This window comes from Grus americana, chromosome 4 (genome assembly GCF_028858705.1).
Source record: "Grus americana isolate bGruAme1 chromosome 4, bGruAme1.mat, whole genome shotgun sequence".
Classification (NCBI taxonomy): Eukaryota; Metazoa; Chordata; class Aves; order Gruiformes; family Gruidae; genus Grus; species Grus americana.
The window spans coordinates 48,011,943-48,028,202 of record NC_072855.1 but is presented as its reverse complement, the minus strand read 5'-3'; the positions used below and the strand labels follow the sequence as shown (position 1 = coordinate 48,028,202).

Genomic DNA, 16,260 nt, shown 5'->3' with positions numbered 1-16,260 from the left:
CACTTCTACTTAGACTGGTAAGGGAGAAGACATCCAAAACCTACAGCAGGAAATGTGTTTTACAGTAACAGAGAAAGAGAAGAATTTTTCAGTATTAAAGAGGCTGTTTAAATCTCATTCTGCTCTATGCAGCATTATGCAGTAATCCACAGGCATGTGGGTGTCTTACAGCCTTGAATTTTCATTCTTTTGAATTGTCTTGCATATTCCTCAAAAAAAACTGCGGCGAAATGTTTTATGCATTTTGTATTGCAATTATGACCATAATTGCCTTATGACCTAAGACCATTATTTTAACTCTGAATTTTTTTAACAATTTTTAACAATATAATGCATATTAAGAATGAATCACTGTGATCTCAGTTTGATGAAGCTCAGATTTTATCCTCTGTTGATGTGCAAAGGATTTTCATTAAGCTTTCATCTGATTTCTGTTTTTACTATGGTTGAATAGGTATTTCTGGGCAGACATAAACGTCATCGTTCTTTCAGTTAGACTTATTTGGTTACTAATTATGTTGCCCAAGTTCAGCTTTGACTCATTTGACTGTATATCACAGGGGGGATTGATTCACTTTGTAATAGGTACCTATATGCAGGGAAGCAGTTTTGTGCACGCAGAGGCTGTCAGTGCTGCACGATTAACCTCTTGTGCAAAAAGGAATTTTGAATGACGAGGCTCGGGCTAGCCGAGAAACTCCAGCCGTAAAACGACGAGTTGCTGCGTGGTCTCAGCTCTTCTCTGTAGTAAGAGCCAAGAGTTGTGGACAGATGAAACTTCTCAGGGCTGAGGTTCTGCTTAGTGGGATCTACAGATACAGGGGTGTAGGTATGGAAATGTCTGTTGGGCTGTGCGACTGAATGGCGGGTGTCATCGTCAGCAGCACCGAGCAAGCTTCTTTGTGGTCTCTGCAGGTCATTCCAGCGATGGGAAAAATTTCTTTCAGAGTACTCTTCCTGCCAACAGAAGATGGCACTATTGAAAGCTCATTATTTATAAATACCTCATCTCATGGAGTACTTTCATATCAGGTAACTATTTTTATTTTTAACTTGAGTTTTGGATTTACTTGTATTTTAAAAAATGATTTTTCATACGTTTTGAACTTAGAGGTTTTCAAAGTTCATTGAATTCCTGATACAAATCAGGTGGGCAATGTTTACAATTCATCCCTTTTACCAGATCTTGCTAGTCTCATGACCCCTCATACGTGTATATGGTTAAAATTACTGCTGTTAGTGGGGCTACTTGCAGTAGTAACACTACGTACATGTGTACTTAAAAGATCATGGTCCTGTCATTACCAGTTGGTTTCATATAATACTGCTGCCTAGACTGTACTGGAATGCATTTGTCATGAAAACCCTATTTAGGAAATATTTTAGGTGGTTTTCAGCTACTCTGCAGGATTTTCTGTAAACACATTGGGGATGTAACACAGGGTGAGAGGTTTAGGCCCTTAAAACATGGAAGTTGAAGCAATGGTTGTGCATTAAAGCTGTCTATTGTCTGATTAACTAGTGAATTCAAGTGAGTCTTAAGTTTTTTTTATTTTTGGAAGGGACGTTATATACTCCAAATTCTTTGCTTTTATTAATTTGTTAAAGAAGAATCTAACTCTGAATTCAGTGATTTAAAAACAATGCTGGCTTTAATCAACCATCCAGCTATTCCATTCCCATGTGCTGAAAAATAAAGCTCCTCAAATTGAAGCATAGGTAAATTCAATTGAAATACATGTTTTTTAATACAAACATTTCATTTATTTAGTATTTATTAGAGGTAATGCCACATTTGGCAAATTTGGCACTTTTCATCAAGGATGAGAGAGGAGTGCATTATAGATTGATCAACGTTTTCTTTCACATCTCTCCTCTCCTTGCACTCACTCCTGACCCCTTGATTTATTGCCCGGTCAACTCAGCCAGGGTCTTTTATCAACAAGTTGTGGGGAAGCAGTTGTCAGTGCCACCAAAAAATCAGTTTGTCTCCTGTTGGACTGCTGCTAAAATCAGTAACACAACTGATTTTCGTGGACAGTTTTACCAGCCACCTGAAACAGAGGAAGTAGCTGCCCATGATTTCAGCTTGCATTAAGTTTGAGAGTTTCAAAATCAGGCATAGCTTGAGTGGTTGATGCACAGTTACAGTGCTCTCAAGAGCCCAAAAGCCTTGAAACATGTTTGATGTTTCTAATGCATTTATGCAAGAGTATGTACAGAAGATTCACCCAAATGGAGAAGAGGTACCATTATAGTAAAATGTACTTTGTAAATGTCTCCATAGTCCCTTTCATCTGATATTTTGTATCTGAAGTCAGAGATCTGCAGTGAACATAGAATGCATGGTAGTATCCTCTTAATTAAAAACATGGAGGTTTTTTTCTATTAAAAAAAAATAAAAATCTTTGCAAAAAGGTGCCCCAAGGCATTTTTCTTAACCTCTAATGATTCCCCCCCACACTATCTTGCATCTCATTGTCAAAAACTAATCTTGGTGGAGTGGAATATGAATGCAGTAAAAACATTCAACTTGCAAATCTTATAGTGCTCTGAAAACTGCAGACTTTAACAAACAAAGTTATCAAAAATTATTTTACTCAATTTTTAAGGCAAAGCCATTGAATTCAATATGCAGTTGGACTAGTAACAAGGTTTTTCCAGAGATTACTGCACTGCCAAATGCTGATATGTGTATTGTAATTGCCTGAAGAGTAGTAAGAGTTTAGATACTTTCTTTTTGAAATATTCTGATGCTCTGCTGTTGAGCGCTTTGATTTGTTTTTGTAATAGTACCTGAATGAGTGAAGACGCTGAACTGCTGTTTGTGTGTATAGTTACTTTCCACATTGGAACTTTACGTATATATAAATTGTCTTTTGAAAATAATCTAATGTGAAAACCAATTTGTTTCTTGGGAAGATTGTTGTTATTAGCAAAATAGTTTTATATGAAATATTGGATGTTGATGTCATGACCTTTTTCTTTCGACACCAGGTTTTTGGAACGGGAACTCTGATGTCTTCTCCAGAAGAACCTAGGGTCCAGCTAGTAAATGCTTACTTACTGCTTCCACACATTCAAAACATCCAGGCATCACACACACTGGTACAGTATACATTTCAAGTGGAAATGAAACATAAATATCTTCTTAGACATAAGAGATTTTTGTCCTCAGGTTGGTGGGATGCAAAGAACGCTAACAAAAAGTTCAAGTACCAGTGACTGCAGGAGAGAGGTTGTAAGATACAGGGCTACTGTGATGAGCTGGTGTTCTGGTTTTATGAGACAGTCTTTGGCATTTAAACTATTCCCACTCGCTCTTGTTCGTGCTTCTGTGGTGTGCTGTCCTCTCAGTTGTGCTGACAAAACTATTCGTGAGGCCCTGCTCTGAACTGAACTGGAGAATTGATCTGTCCTAAAAAAATAAACTTTGTACTATAAAGTTCAGGGGGAGCTGTTCTGTTTTGTTGTGTTTTTTACTTGAGACCCGTTCCCCATGTCAGTTCACAGCAGGGCTGCACCAACAGTTTGCCACAGTTAAACTGCGTGGATGAGAACGAGAGCTTTGAGTCAGGCTGGAGCATCTGCTCCTGCCCATATCGCTGCTGAAGATACCAGCATTGCTTGCTTCAGTTTGACCAAAGCAGGGAGCTGTGGAGAATATAGCAAGGTGGATTTACAAGGCACAACTATTTCAATTGAAAGAAGCTTTAACTGTTTCTGTAATTTGGTTGCAATTGCAGGTTTTTTCATAGTCTTCCAGGCCATACAGAACCTTTCAAATTAATAACTAACTAGAAAAATTGATCTTTCAAATTTCCTTTTGTATTGGACACAGATTGAGGTTTGTTTGGGTTTTTTTCAAAAACATATTTAGAGTATCTTAGCACATAACAGAATTTAATCTTTTATCTAAATGTAAGCCATGTTGATTGCCTTCATGATGTCGTCTTCTGTTCTACCTTAGAAAAATTCTCAGCTCAGATTGTACTTTTCAGTCTGCTCCGTATATGTTAGGTCAATCTTACCTCTACCTGAGGATAATGCACAATTTCCTTCTCTTCCTTTCTTTTCATCTGTACCAGTCACTTTCCTGTAATCACACAGGTGTGCTGGCTTGTGGGCTTACACAGACAGACTCTTGTGAAGGAACCAAAAATCTTCAGGTTTTGTAATTTGGGGTGCTAGGGGTAGAACTAAGGGGTTTTTTTGGATGCTGTTCATGACATGTGTCTCTGCATTTTCACATCTAACATATTGTTGTCAGGTCCTGTCTGAAGTTTGGATGCAGACTCTGCTGCTTCACAGTTCTGTTTGAATTCCTGAGTAGAGAAGTTTAGGGGAGCATCTGACATTTTCCTTACTGTATAGTGAGGAGTATTTTCCTATGCTTTATTTCTCGAGAGTATAAGCTTGAGGTTATGTTTGGCAGTGTAGCGTGGTACCATCTGACACCAGTCTTGTCACAGGACATGAGTTGTGAGAGAGTGTTGACTCAGTTCTCGTAGCTCTGGGTGTAATTATCCTGTGCTGGGCTATAATTGAGGAATTACTCTTCAGTTCACTGAATGTTACCGATTTGGACAGAAATGCTGCAGCAGTGGGACGGGCTCATCAGCTGTTGAAGGTGGTAGACAAGATCTAAATGCTGAAGAGGAGCTTATGGCTTGAGTTTGGCTTCCTTTTAGAAAAATGTTTCTCTGCAGATAGCTATCCTGTCCAGAAGTGCCTCCTTCAATTCACCCTACTAATATTCTGATCCAGATCCCATAAAAGTTGGTATGATTCTGTTTTGTCCAGTTTATATCTTAGGCTCAGAAGCTGTGGAAGGAAGAAAGGTCTATGAGGTTTGAGTGAGTGACTACATATGTGCAAACTTAAGGATACATAATTATTAAATAAAAAATGGAGATTTGTAGTGAAAAAGCATTTAAAACAAACCAGTCATACTCACTTAACTGTGCACATTTGCTTTCCCCTATTTATTTTTAACTGAAGTAAAATACCAGCGTAAGTTCAGGATAGCGTAAGCCTCATTTACACATCCCTTGTCATTTTGGGATGAACCTTGCGCAACAATATCTAGTTCAATACGGTAAATGTATCCTTACCTCTGAAGTTTACTGATACCGCTTGGAAACCTGTGAGAACACTCACCAAGTGCTACGTGCTGTGGTGTGTGCCTGTTTTTTGCCTCTATTGTCTCCTGTTTTAAAGGTGGTTTTGTTTAAGCTGTTTTATAATACTGACATCCTTGATCGTCAAGGCCAGAAAGGTAACATCATTTAGTCCTATCGTGTACTTGGTAAAATGGCTTCTCAGAACTGCTGGGGACATTGTTACCATAACCCCAAATCCTTGTTCTTACGCCTTTGATGGTTGGAAACCTGCACCTGACTTCCAATCTGAATTGCTTCATGGCAGGTTTATATTTGTTTGTTAAGGTACGTATTTAGTTTATATAACTCCTCCTGCTTCTGACACTTATACCCAGAAGCTGCTGTAGGTGGCATCACATCTTTCAGCTTTTGCTTTGCCAAGCTGAACAATCCGTGCCCTGTAGTATCTTATTCAGTGATGGGCTGTCCATTTCTTAACCAAAGTGACACCCCCTTTCTTCAGCTTCTCTAATTTGTAAAAATTTCTTTTGAAGGTGAATGGCCACATTTGTACATAGGGATATGGATGAAATTTTGTCTCTGTGCAGTATTTATGTTGGAAATATGATATATCCCTGGGAATTATAGATGAAAGTTTACCTCTACAGTAGTATTTCCATTGGAAATACAATGTGCGACAGGTTTGTGTTTGAATTTTTTGTGGAAAATGAACTTCCATTCATTTTGTGGGTTGTTTTTATCCTTTAATAGACAAAGGTGCGCAGGCCTGCCTTTTCTCTCCATCATTACCCCTGTTTTTTTTTTAGCAGAAACTCTTGTGATTAATAAGAAAAGAAAGACCAAGTTGCCTTTTCTACTGTCGAATTTCACCCTCTTTCTGTTGCTCTTTTCAGAGCTTCAGCTTTTGAAGGGTGCAGGATTGGCATGCTCTGGCAGTGGTGCTGGATCACACCCAGCCCAGGATTTCTGGGCTCCTAGTTCACTTTTTGGGAGGAAGGAGCAGCTGTGTCCAACGCAGTGAATTCATAGTATGTCCACGTGGCCATTCAGCAGTGGCTAGTTACCACTAAGCTGTAACAGATGGTGGAGCCCATGTAGGTCATCTTTGTTTATTCAGCTTCTGGATGTAGTCTTTTCTCCAGTTGCCTGGTTTTTGGCATTGTTTAATACTTGGATGGCACTAACAGGGCAGCTATATCACTGCCTCACTGTGCTCAAAATGCTGTACACACGCACTGGAAATGTCAATGGAGGAGTGACCTGCAGGACAGAATGTCTTATCATAGGAGACACAGGCATCACTTCGCTGACTTCCCAGAGGAGTTCGGAATGAACCGACGACATGGGAAATAACTGCAAGTACTGGCAGGAATCCAAGACTCCTTAAGCTGTGTTTTGTGCCAGTGGACAGGGGATCAGAGATGAAAATGTGTGCATGCGTGGTGCTTGGGTGTGAAGAAGGAAGGTAGTAGGACAGTAGAGTTTTCTTGGTGTGCCATCCTGATAACTGCCTGCAAAAAACTGATGAAACTCTGCTGAATCATTATTACAGGGACAGCTTATTAACACCATTCAGAGTGGAAATAGCTCTTTAGGGCCAAGGACTGTCCAGGACAGAAACTTTGAAGTATCAGCCTGCAGGAAGAAGGGAAACTTGTTCAATGTTGGTTCTTTTTTAGTTATACTGTAGCCAGACTTCAGGAAGTGGTTTGAACTCTGCAATCCTGATAATGATACAAGAATATCTCTCAGAAAATCTTGTATAGAGCCACGTCTGATTGACAGGGCACCTAGGGCAGAATAAGAAATTCTTCCCCTAAAAGTGACCTCAGATCTGTGGTTGCTTGGTGGGTGTTGAGCTGGCCTGTGCCAGCTGTCCTGTTGATGCTCTGTCTCTCTCTTGATGGAGGAATTATTTCCTAAGTAATTGCCTGTACTGTCCCCCAGTAGGAATCCTAGACCTTTGCCAGGAGAGTGAGGCTCCTTGCAGATCAGATGGTTCAGGTTTTTAAGGTTTTTTGGGGTTTTTTTTAGAGAGGCCTCTGTTTCTTTAAAAATTAAAGGTAAGAACTTAGCAAAACTGGTAAGAATTTCATTTGTGTGGCTTCTGTCAGAATTCTCTATTCAGTTCATATAGGATTTGTGGGTGCTGAGCGTGTGTGTGTACGCAAGTATGTATGCATGCATACCTAACACGAAATAGAGGCACCGAGTAATGAAGTCGCAGTGGTGGTACTGCTCTGCAGTGCTCTTTTTCCCTTGTGCCGTGCTTCCCTTTTCAGTTTGCCTCTGCAAACATACGCTGCATAACTCAGCTCTCTGCTCTGATTCATAGGCAGTGATATTTACAGTGTAAATGGAGCGCTTGCACCGCTGGGAGATGTGGATGTGGGCCTGGGTTTGTCTTCTTGGAAACTCTGCTTCTGTGGCAGTGTTTTCTTCTCAGATGCTTTATCTTCTCTTTATGGTTAACACAGCTGTCCTACTGGTGTTGTGAGATAGTAGGCGTGACAGTTATGCACCTATTGTCTGCCTTAGATAAATGAAAATCCTTTTCTGAAGATAGCTTTACAAAGCTAAAACATTCCCACAGAAAACAGATCAAGTATACCCCAATAACTTCTTTTTTTCCCCCCTCTGTGCATGTTACATTAACAGTTTCAATTTTAAGGTGACAGCAGTTTCCCATGTAGGCCTATGCCAGGTCAAGAAGTTAAAAAAAAATTGGAAAAATATGATTTAGCTGGAGATGGTGTTTTGGGTTTTTTTTATAGGGATGTGGTGTCTTAAACTACTTTAAACTACAATGGCATTGAATAAGGGCTAACAACTCCTTATTTAGTACCACGAAAGTGGTAGTATTCTCTCAAGAACCACTGAGAAGGGAAGTCTAAGCATCAAGGTTTATCTGACCAGAAAAGCGACCCCCAAAGTTGCTCTTTATATGATCTTACTGCCTCGTTAAAACTCCACTAGCAGTCATGGCTGGGAGAGGTTCGTAAGCGGTGCACATTTTGGAATCAAATGGGATATTTTTTTTTGTGCTCTCAAAATTTGATGAGAACAAAAGTGTTTGTAAAAAAAGAGGGTATCAAGAGGTTCGTGTCCCCCAGAGAGCCGCACTGGTGACAGGGTTTGGGTCGCTGCTGGCCACCTTTGCAGAGGTTACATCGCCCTCTTGTGTGAAGCACCAGTCATTTTGGTACAAAACCTGATAGAATCGATTTACGTACCGATTCATACATATTCTACATACATTGCAGAATGTACGTTGGCTTCCTTCTGGCCATGCTTTTATAAAGCTGGACCCCATGAAATGCTGTGTCTGGTAAATCTCCTCTCTTTTCAGATGCACCCTGTCCTAGGGGGATAGGAAATAGGGGGTTGGATACTTTAGAAACTTTTCTTCACAGCTTCACCTTTTCAGCATCAAATTACTGAAATTCTTTAAAGTCATTTGCATTGACACCTTCAGAAACTTGAACCTGCAGATACCCCACTCAGATACTTAGTTCAGTATCGCAAGAGAAAATGGGGGAGGTTCCACATAAGTCTTAAAAATCACCAGGTAATTTTGCTGTAATTAAGGCACTGATGGAGTGACAGGTCTATCATTCTGAATTTTGTTTTGTTTTTAATTTAAAATCAAGATATACTAGCTGAGCAGTTTGTGCAAGTAATTTGGCAGTCCAGATTTCCAGATAGCTTTCATGAACTATGCTTGGCTTTGTCGGCACTGTTGCCCCGTTAGATTTATGAGTGCTTTACAAGCTGGCACAATCAATGTTGTCTTTTCTTTTCCCTTTCCAGTCAATAAAAAGGCAAAACAAGTATTTTCCGTCTGTCCATTTTGGCATGAAGCCTACCTATCAGGCCATGTCCAAGAAGCATTATGTTCTTGGCCTAGCAACTGTGTTTCAGTATCCAATCAGCAAAAGAAAATATACAGAAAACAAGGAAAGAACCTTTTATGTTATACAAAAAAGGCTCTGTCGAATACAGTTCATTGACATATGAAAGTTTATAAGGGTTGATCGTGTTGATGTTGTATAAATATATAATAATCATGTTTAATAATAGTTTGATAAATAAGTAGATATTGATGAAGTTCCTGAGAATTGGAGATTGATTGCTGACCTACTGCACAGAGTAATTGTATTTATTTTAAAATTTTTCCTTACGTTGCTGTGTCATGCATACGCGGAAACAGTCCTATTATCTTTTTAAATTGTGGTGTGTGAATCGGATTTATATGGTAACATCTTTTGAAGCAATGTGCTTGATGTTTTCTTCACTTTTCTTTCTTACAGGCAGAAACTATGAATGCCAGTCTCTTACGTATTCACCTTGAATGCAGTTTACCTAACGACGCATATCAGCAGGTTAAGGTATGTTTTATTGTCATTTTATATCTATTTGAGTTGTCTTACTTTAATCCAAGCTTAGAGGTGCACTTTCCAGAGCTCTAGAAGTTTTAGCAACAATGCTATTTCCAATGTCTCAGTTTAAAGGGGAATTTTACTTTTAGCTATGCTTTTATAAAACTGTACCCAGTGGTATAAATTAAACGTGGCACACATCACGCTATAACCTTTAGGAGAGGGGGAGATGGAAAAAGATGCCCAGCCCTCCCAAAAAAACCCCAAACCGACCCAACAGGCTAAGCATTTTAATGTGTAGGTGTTGTATTACTTAACATGGAATACAAAATTGATTACATTCCTGTAATTTCCTTTGTCCGGAAACGTTTCACAAGTTTCTGGCTCAGGCTGACAAAAGAGCAGTGAGCTGAGAGGCTGACAGGCTGACGTCTGGGCTGAGGAGCCTTTGACGGTGGCCTTGACATTGGGCAGAACTGAGGAGGGGCGAGCTTGTTAGCGGAAAAGCCCCCTCCAAAAGCTCTGAGCCTTCAAGACAATAGGTCTTCTCCTCCACCTGGGCAGGGCCATCCAAATCTCCTCTTCCCCTCTCTCCTCAAATGTCCTTACACAGGAAATGGGTGTTGGTTCACAGCAATGATGGTGCTCGATGGGGTGTTTTGTTGGATCAGATATGTAGGCCTGTGCCATGGTCTGTGGCACCTTTCTTTCATCAACTGCGACAAGGCCCAGACTCCATAGCTGTTTCTCTGTATGTTGCGCATCAGAGTGATCCTGTGCTGTTTTACTCCCGTGTTTGATTCCCGCATTGCACTATTGAATAGGACTAGGCTTGAGATGCACCTCAGCATTTCAGATTACAGCTGCCCGCTCTTTGATGCGAGCTTCCCAAGAGCACACCATCCCTGTGCTCCAGACTCCAGAGCGCCCTCCTCTCCTGCTCCTGGCAGCCATTTCAAGTGCTGAGGGTTTCTTTGGTGCTGTGTGAGCGGTGAACTGGCATCCAATTCCCAGAGGCGCTTCCCCGCTCCCGCTGTACCTCTATGTGGCACGTTAGATGGTGTTTTGCTGCCACTTCACGTGCCGGGGTGGAGGTTTTCTCCTCCTCCTCCTGAGCAAATTAGTCCTCTTGGTAGGACATCAGAGCCTGAGTTTAGCAACCTTCATGGTGTGATGCAGGACAAGTTTATGTTACTCACTGTTGATTGTCTAGTTTTGTTTTGCTTTGTTGGCTTTGATTTTTTGCGAAATGGTGTCTGTGTCTTTGTAGTTGCTGAGACTCAGCTGTCTTAGCAGCAGCCACTACTTAGAGAAGGAAATAAGATCCTATTTGTATTTATCTGAAGTATTCTAGCCAGACGACAGTGTTTTCTATTAAGAATTGTACATGTATGTTTGTTTTTTTAAAATTACTTCAGTGAGAAATGGAGACAAAAAACACAGGATTTGGAAAAATTAACTATAAACAGACCAGTGAACATGAACTGTCTTCCTACCATTAAGACACATGCATCAGTCTGTTTATGGCACATTTTATTGAAGGCAGAGGATTTAACAAAGGAAACTGTTTTGCAGTCCCTGAGGTGAGACTGACTAAGACAGTTTATAAATTTGCATTCTTTCAAGGTTCAGTGTCCTTTTTAGTTGTTTTTCGTCTTTGTTTTTGCTGTGCTGTCTGTACCTGCACTGTCTTTGGTTTCTGCTGAGATTTTAGCAGAGGTCCTAATTACTCCTGTTTTGCCAGCGCTTTGGTGCTGGAAACCTTATCTGTTAGATAATACCTTTGATTAACTTCTCAAGATACCTTACTGTAATGAATTTTTTCTGTTCCCTCCCCCACCACACACACACACACCATATCCCCTTGTCTCGCTCCAGAGTTGCTGTTTTATGTCCGATGACCCAATGCTGCTAGAAATGAGCTTAACGGTAAGAATGGAAAATGCCCAACAAGATTTTGTGGAGCACAGACAATACTTACTGGAGAATCTTTTTGTAGTTTATGTAGCAATGGAAAAAACAAAGACCTCGGGTAAGTCCTAAATATGACTGTTAATTGTAATAGAACTTTTATACATAAGTTTTATACATAAGTTGTAATTTGATGTGCTAAATTGAATCAAATTCAGTGACAGCTAAATTTTGCAAGTAAGGGAAAACAAATCAGTTTAGTTAAATACAGCCTGTCAGGCACTTTGTTTACAGCAGAGTTACTGTAAGTGCAGTCCTCTTTATAAAGGTAATGATTGTAAAGTTGTAAACTACATCTCTTTAGTCACCTGTGCTTATGCATCTACTGAAATAGTATGGGAAGATGTCATGGTCCTTCGATTTCTACAACTGCATTTCTGGTTTCCCATTAATTAAATTAACCATAATAGGACTAAGAAGGCAGAATGGTTTGTACAGTACTGGGGATAGTGGCCATTGTGGAAAGTAGGGTAATGAGGTAATACAGATGTGCGCATCATTTGTTCTTGTAAGCTAGAATTCCACAGGCAAAACAATCAACTCCCTGCAGTTTCTTTATGCTGCATTTATTGAGTGAACAAATCCTCTAAATCCAGGGGATTTAAAATTATTTATAGCACTTTGCAGTCTGTTTGAATAGCCTTTATTTAGACGTTTCTGCCAGTTTTACTTTCTGATTGAAGAAGAAAAAGAAGATGGAACTGCTTAAGAATCTAAATTAATATTTTTTTTAACACACTAGTAAAAAAAGAACATGGATCTTTTTGTCTTTTGAGAAGTTCCCTTCAAGATCTAGTCACAAAACAGTATATGCTGTTTCCCCCATGCCTGTTCTGTCATGTGTTACTTACACAGAGCTGAAACTGAAATACCCGCTGTAAACCTAGTTTCCCTGCCAGTGAGATGCCAGTGCTTTGTTACACTGAGTGGTGGGCATATGTTTATTCTGAAGCTGGTAGAGAATTGTTCGCATCTGTCATGTCAAGGGTGCTCACTGTTTGGTTTTGATAGTCAAAATACTAGAATTATGCTTTTAAGGCTGTTTTCTATTAAATGTAATGCAATTAAAAGTCCCCGCTGTGTTAGATAGAGGTTGGTCACATAAGCTCTTTGGACTTGTCGTGGGTGGGAACTTCCATATCTTGCTCCATCAGTACTGGTGGTGGCTTTACCACATCAAACAGCAATGCTTGCTGCCTTCTGTTTGTATAACTAAATGAGAGCCGTGGTCTTGAGGGAAAGATCTAACAAAAGGAAATATGGTGCTGTGTTAGTCTCAGTGTACAGCACATGTGGTAGCACCTTGAGTGGAACCGCAGGTAGGCAAGGTCTGCACAGGGGAGCTAGCCAGCTGGAAAGAGGCTGGAAGAGGAGTATGTGCTTTGTGTGTGTGGAGCATCTGCTCACTCAGAATCAACATCTTGAACCCTCTTTGGGAAGCTGGCACTTGTAGTCTTGCTCTCGAGCAGCTGAGCAAAGCACACTCATTATTAGAAATTGTGCCTGGTGAATTGGGAGAGTGTCCTTTTATGTCAGCCTGCATCTACTGATGTAATTCAACTATAAGCAAGGGCAAGAACTCAGGTCGTCTTCCTTCGTGGAAGTGTGATGACCACCCTGGTATAATAGTCATCTTTTGTTCTGTTGTGCTGCTCTTCTTTTGGTCGTCTGCATCTTTGTAGTGTAGGAACATAGCTCTGCCAGTGACGAAGGCTGGTTACCCAGTATAGCTGTACCACCTTATCAGCAGGTGAAAGCTGAGTTATACCCATCTCCTGTTGCTCTAGTCAATAGGTTACTACCCTACCAGGTGATAGGACCATTCCTGTTTTAAGCCCGAAAGGTGTTAAGTCCCAAATCCAGCTTCACATTGTCTCCTGAGAATGCTTGCTGTTCAAAGCAGGCAAGCCAGGACTTTGCGTAGCTGTGTGCATACACAAAACAGTTTTTACTGGACTCTCTAGTGCTATTTATAGGTTGGCCCTTAGAAAGTTACGGCAGCATCAGCCATCCTTGCCTTCAGCTGTGCCTCCTGTCTCCCTGCCCATAGGAAAGGAAGGAGTCGTGCTCCATCTTGGATTTAGGAGATAATGAAGGAAGGTTTGTGGCCAAAAATCTTGTTGAGTCGATTTTTACTCCTTTATGAAACAATTGCCAGCTCAAGATGTGAATAGTTCCTCCTTTTTACAAGGGTAGCTGTCACACAAAGGTTTTTAAATTTAAATTGGGATTGCTTCTCATATGAGTATCGGACAAAGCAAGAGTGCTTCCATCCTTGGTGAACTTACCTCACTCTTCATTCTTTTGGACAGGTGATTCCTCAGTAGATGTGTACGTCATGCATTCCGGGAGCAGCCTTGTGCATATACAGGTAATCATGGGCTTTGGGAAGTCATATTTTAGAGTGTTGAATTTACTTGGGGAATTAATTAGCCTGCTGGCTTACTCTTTAGCAGATCTATTCATTTTGCTGATGGCAAATGTCATGCTTCTATATTTTTAAAATGTGCCCAAACATCTAATAGATCTTTTAGATGAAGAATTGTAGTTCAGTGATGGATATTTTTTTTTAAGACCTAAGAGCTGTTAACCTGAATAAAAATCCATGTGTTGATTTAGAAGATGTGAGAAAATGGCAGATATCAGCTTGCAAATTTGTCAGGAAGATACACTAATACAGGAGCTACAATAATAATGGTAGTACTGCTACAAGGATCATTGTGTCTTGTCTTCATGCAGGAAATACGGCAGTTGTCACAAAAAGACACATCACCTGTGGAGTTTGAGCCAGTACTGCTATCTTCATCATCTACTAACTTTACAAAAGTTGCTTCTCTTTCTTGTAAAGGTACAGGATACGTATACTTACAGATAATATGATTAAACAGGATTGGATTGTAAAAGGATAGCTTTTTTCAGCAGATGGAGACCCTGAAAGATCTCAGAATCAACTTGTCTGGGCTTTTTTGAGGAGGATGAATTCTTTCTGCTAATTGTTTCCACCATTTTTGTGTATATATGCTTCCGCTTATGCCAGTCGAAGGCTCTAAGTTATACATATGTCAAAAAGGGGAAGAAAGCATTTGCTGAAATGTTAGCTGATTTTACAATAAGCATAATTATTGAATATGCTTTTTCAACATCCTTTTATAATTTGTGGTTATTTTTCTGTTTCCAATGTATTTTCTAAAAGGCTATTGTGCTTGGGTGGTCATTTTCTATGACATTTCTTGGCAGGATCATTGAAGAGGCTTTCCTGAGACCAGGCATGTTTGTGGAAGAGCAAAGATTAATATTTAAGCATTCCTGACTCCAGCCTGTTTCCTATTCTGGCCACTAGACTGCAGTGCATAGACTTTAAATATTTATGAAACAGGCTGCTTTCATAATGACATTGGGAGGGCAAATAAGAAGAAAGAAGGGGCTATATGTTAAGTGATTCTTTCTTCAGAACAGTTTTTCATTTATTAAAAGGAGGCAGTGTGCACTGATAAGTAAGAATGCCGTGCCAGTGACACATGGTTAAAATTGGTCAGGTTGCTCTTTGCAGCCTTGTTGTGCGTGTGTTTTTTAAAGTGTGTAGCATTCATAAATCCTTCTTAAAGCAAGGTTTGGAACCTCTGAAAATTAGGACATAAGCAATTAGATGCTTTTCTCACCCGTGTGAGAATTAGACTAGCAAATGTTCCCCTTTGTAGTGTTTTTCCAAATCCTCGCATGAAAATCATTGCAGATGTGCTTTCATTCTGGCTGATGTTGTATTCTCCTTATGTCTGTTCTTTGCCCAGCTGCATCCTGTGACAGTGAAAGTCCTTACGCTCACAAGAAGAAGAATAATCTATTGGAGAGCACTACAACACTAAAAGCTTGTCTTTCCTGTCCTGTGATGGAAGGGTAAGTTGACAGTGGATTTTTGTTTGTTAACGTTCACTGATCTTATAAGAAGAATATTGTACCCTACTGTAAGAGATCAGGTTAACTTGCTTTGTCACTGAACAATTCCAAGGACAGTGAAGAGGCTTCTTCCTGTTGTTGCTGTGTCATTTGCCAAAACAGACCTGTGATGTTTCAAGCAATAATTCTGTATTTTATCCAGGAAGAATTTCAGGAGCCAGTAAAAAGATATGCCTTAGCAGCTCATATCATATAAACATTGCTTAGAGTCTGTAATAAGATTTTCACCATCCTCGTTAATCCAATGCAGAAGCAGGATATTTATTGAAAAAATGTGAAGTCTTTTCTTCAGTTGTCTTTTGGCAATTTCATCCAAACTACCATATCACAAAGCATCAGGCAGTGTTGTACTACAGCATAGCAAGAGGGTAGAGTGATTACTGCCTACCTCTTTTACATTGTTCTTGTCAATTTTTACTCTGATATTATATGTAAGTATTCCAAAGGAAATAATCTTGTTCTTCTTAAAACCTTAAGAGCCTCATTATGCAAGAATACCAGTTATAGTCTCTTGTGTGGACTGCTTATGTGTGGTCAAGGACAACTGCAGATGTGTTTGTTTTTCTTCTTTATTTACTTGCAGGTATTTTGACATAAATCCTTCTGCAGTGTTGTTTCATATAGAACCACATCATAATACTTCAGGATTTTGGTCCATATGGTTTACGAACAATTTTGACTTCAGTGTTGAACTGAACGAAGTCTTTGTAGCCAGAGAAATGAAGAACATTTTAAAGGTAAGCTTTATTTCTACTTCATACAGTATTTTGTCTTTGATTTAAGGGTATAGTCCTTTGACATACAAAATAGATTCTTTGAAGAACTCAATGTTC

The 16,260-nt window shown here is 39.8% G+C and overlaps 1 protein-coding gene across 14 annotated transcripts in view; it reads left to right on the top strand.

Annotated features, from left to right (window-relative positions):
- The window catches only part of TMEM131L (transmembrane 131 like), an 83,264-nt gene that overhangs the window by 37,641 nt on the left and 29,363 nt on the right, over nt 1-16,260 (top strand). For 11 of the 14 annotated variants that reach the window (XR_008576876.1, XM_054824171.1, XM_054824172.1 and 8 more), the window contains 8 exons: nt 916-1,032; nt 2,998-3,108; nt 9,434-9,511; nt 11,381-11,534; nt 13,786-13,844; nt 14,213-14,321; nt 15,262-15,367; nt 16,011-16,164. Coding sequence is in view for 13 of the 14 variants with exons in the window: in XM_054824171.1 (XP_054680146.1) it covers nt 916-1,032; nt 2,998-3,108; nt 9,434-9,511; nt 11,381-11,534; nt 13,786-13,844; nt 14,213-14,321; nt 15,262-15,367; nt 16,011-16,164 (888 nt within the window). In the remaining variant the exon portion in view is untranslated. Of the gene's footprint in view, nt 1-915; nt 1,033-2,997; nt 3,109-9,433; nt 9,512-10,920; nt 11,086-11,380; nt 11,535-13,785; nt 13,845-14,212; nt 14,322-15,261; nt 15,368-16,010; nt 16,165-16,260 lie in introns of those variants that run through there. The other 3 variants (XM_054824176.1, XM_054824181.1, XM_054824182.1) reach the window with 3 other exon arrangements.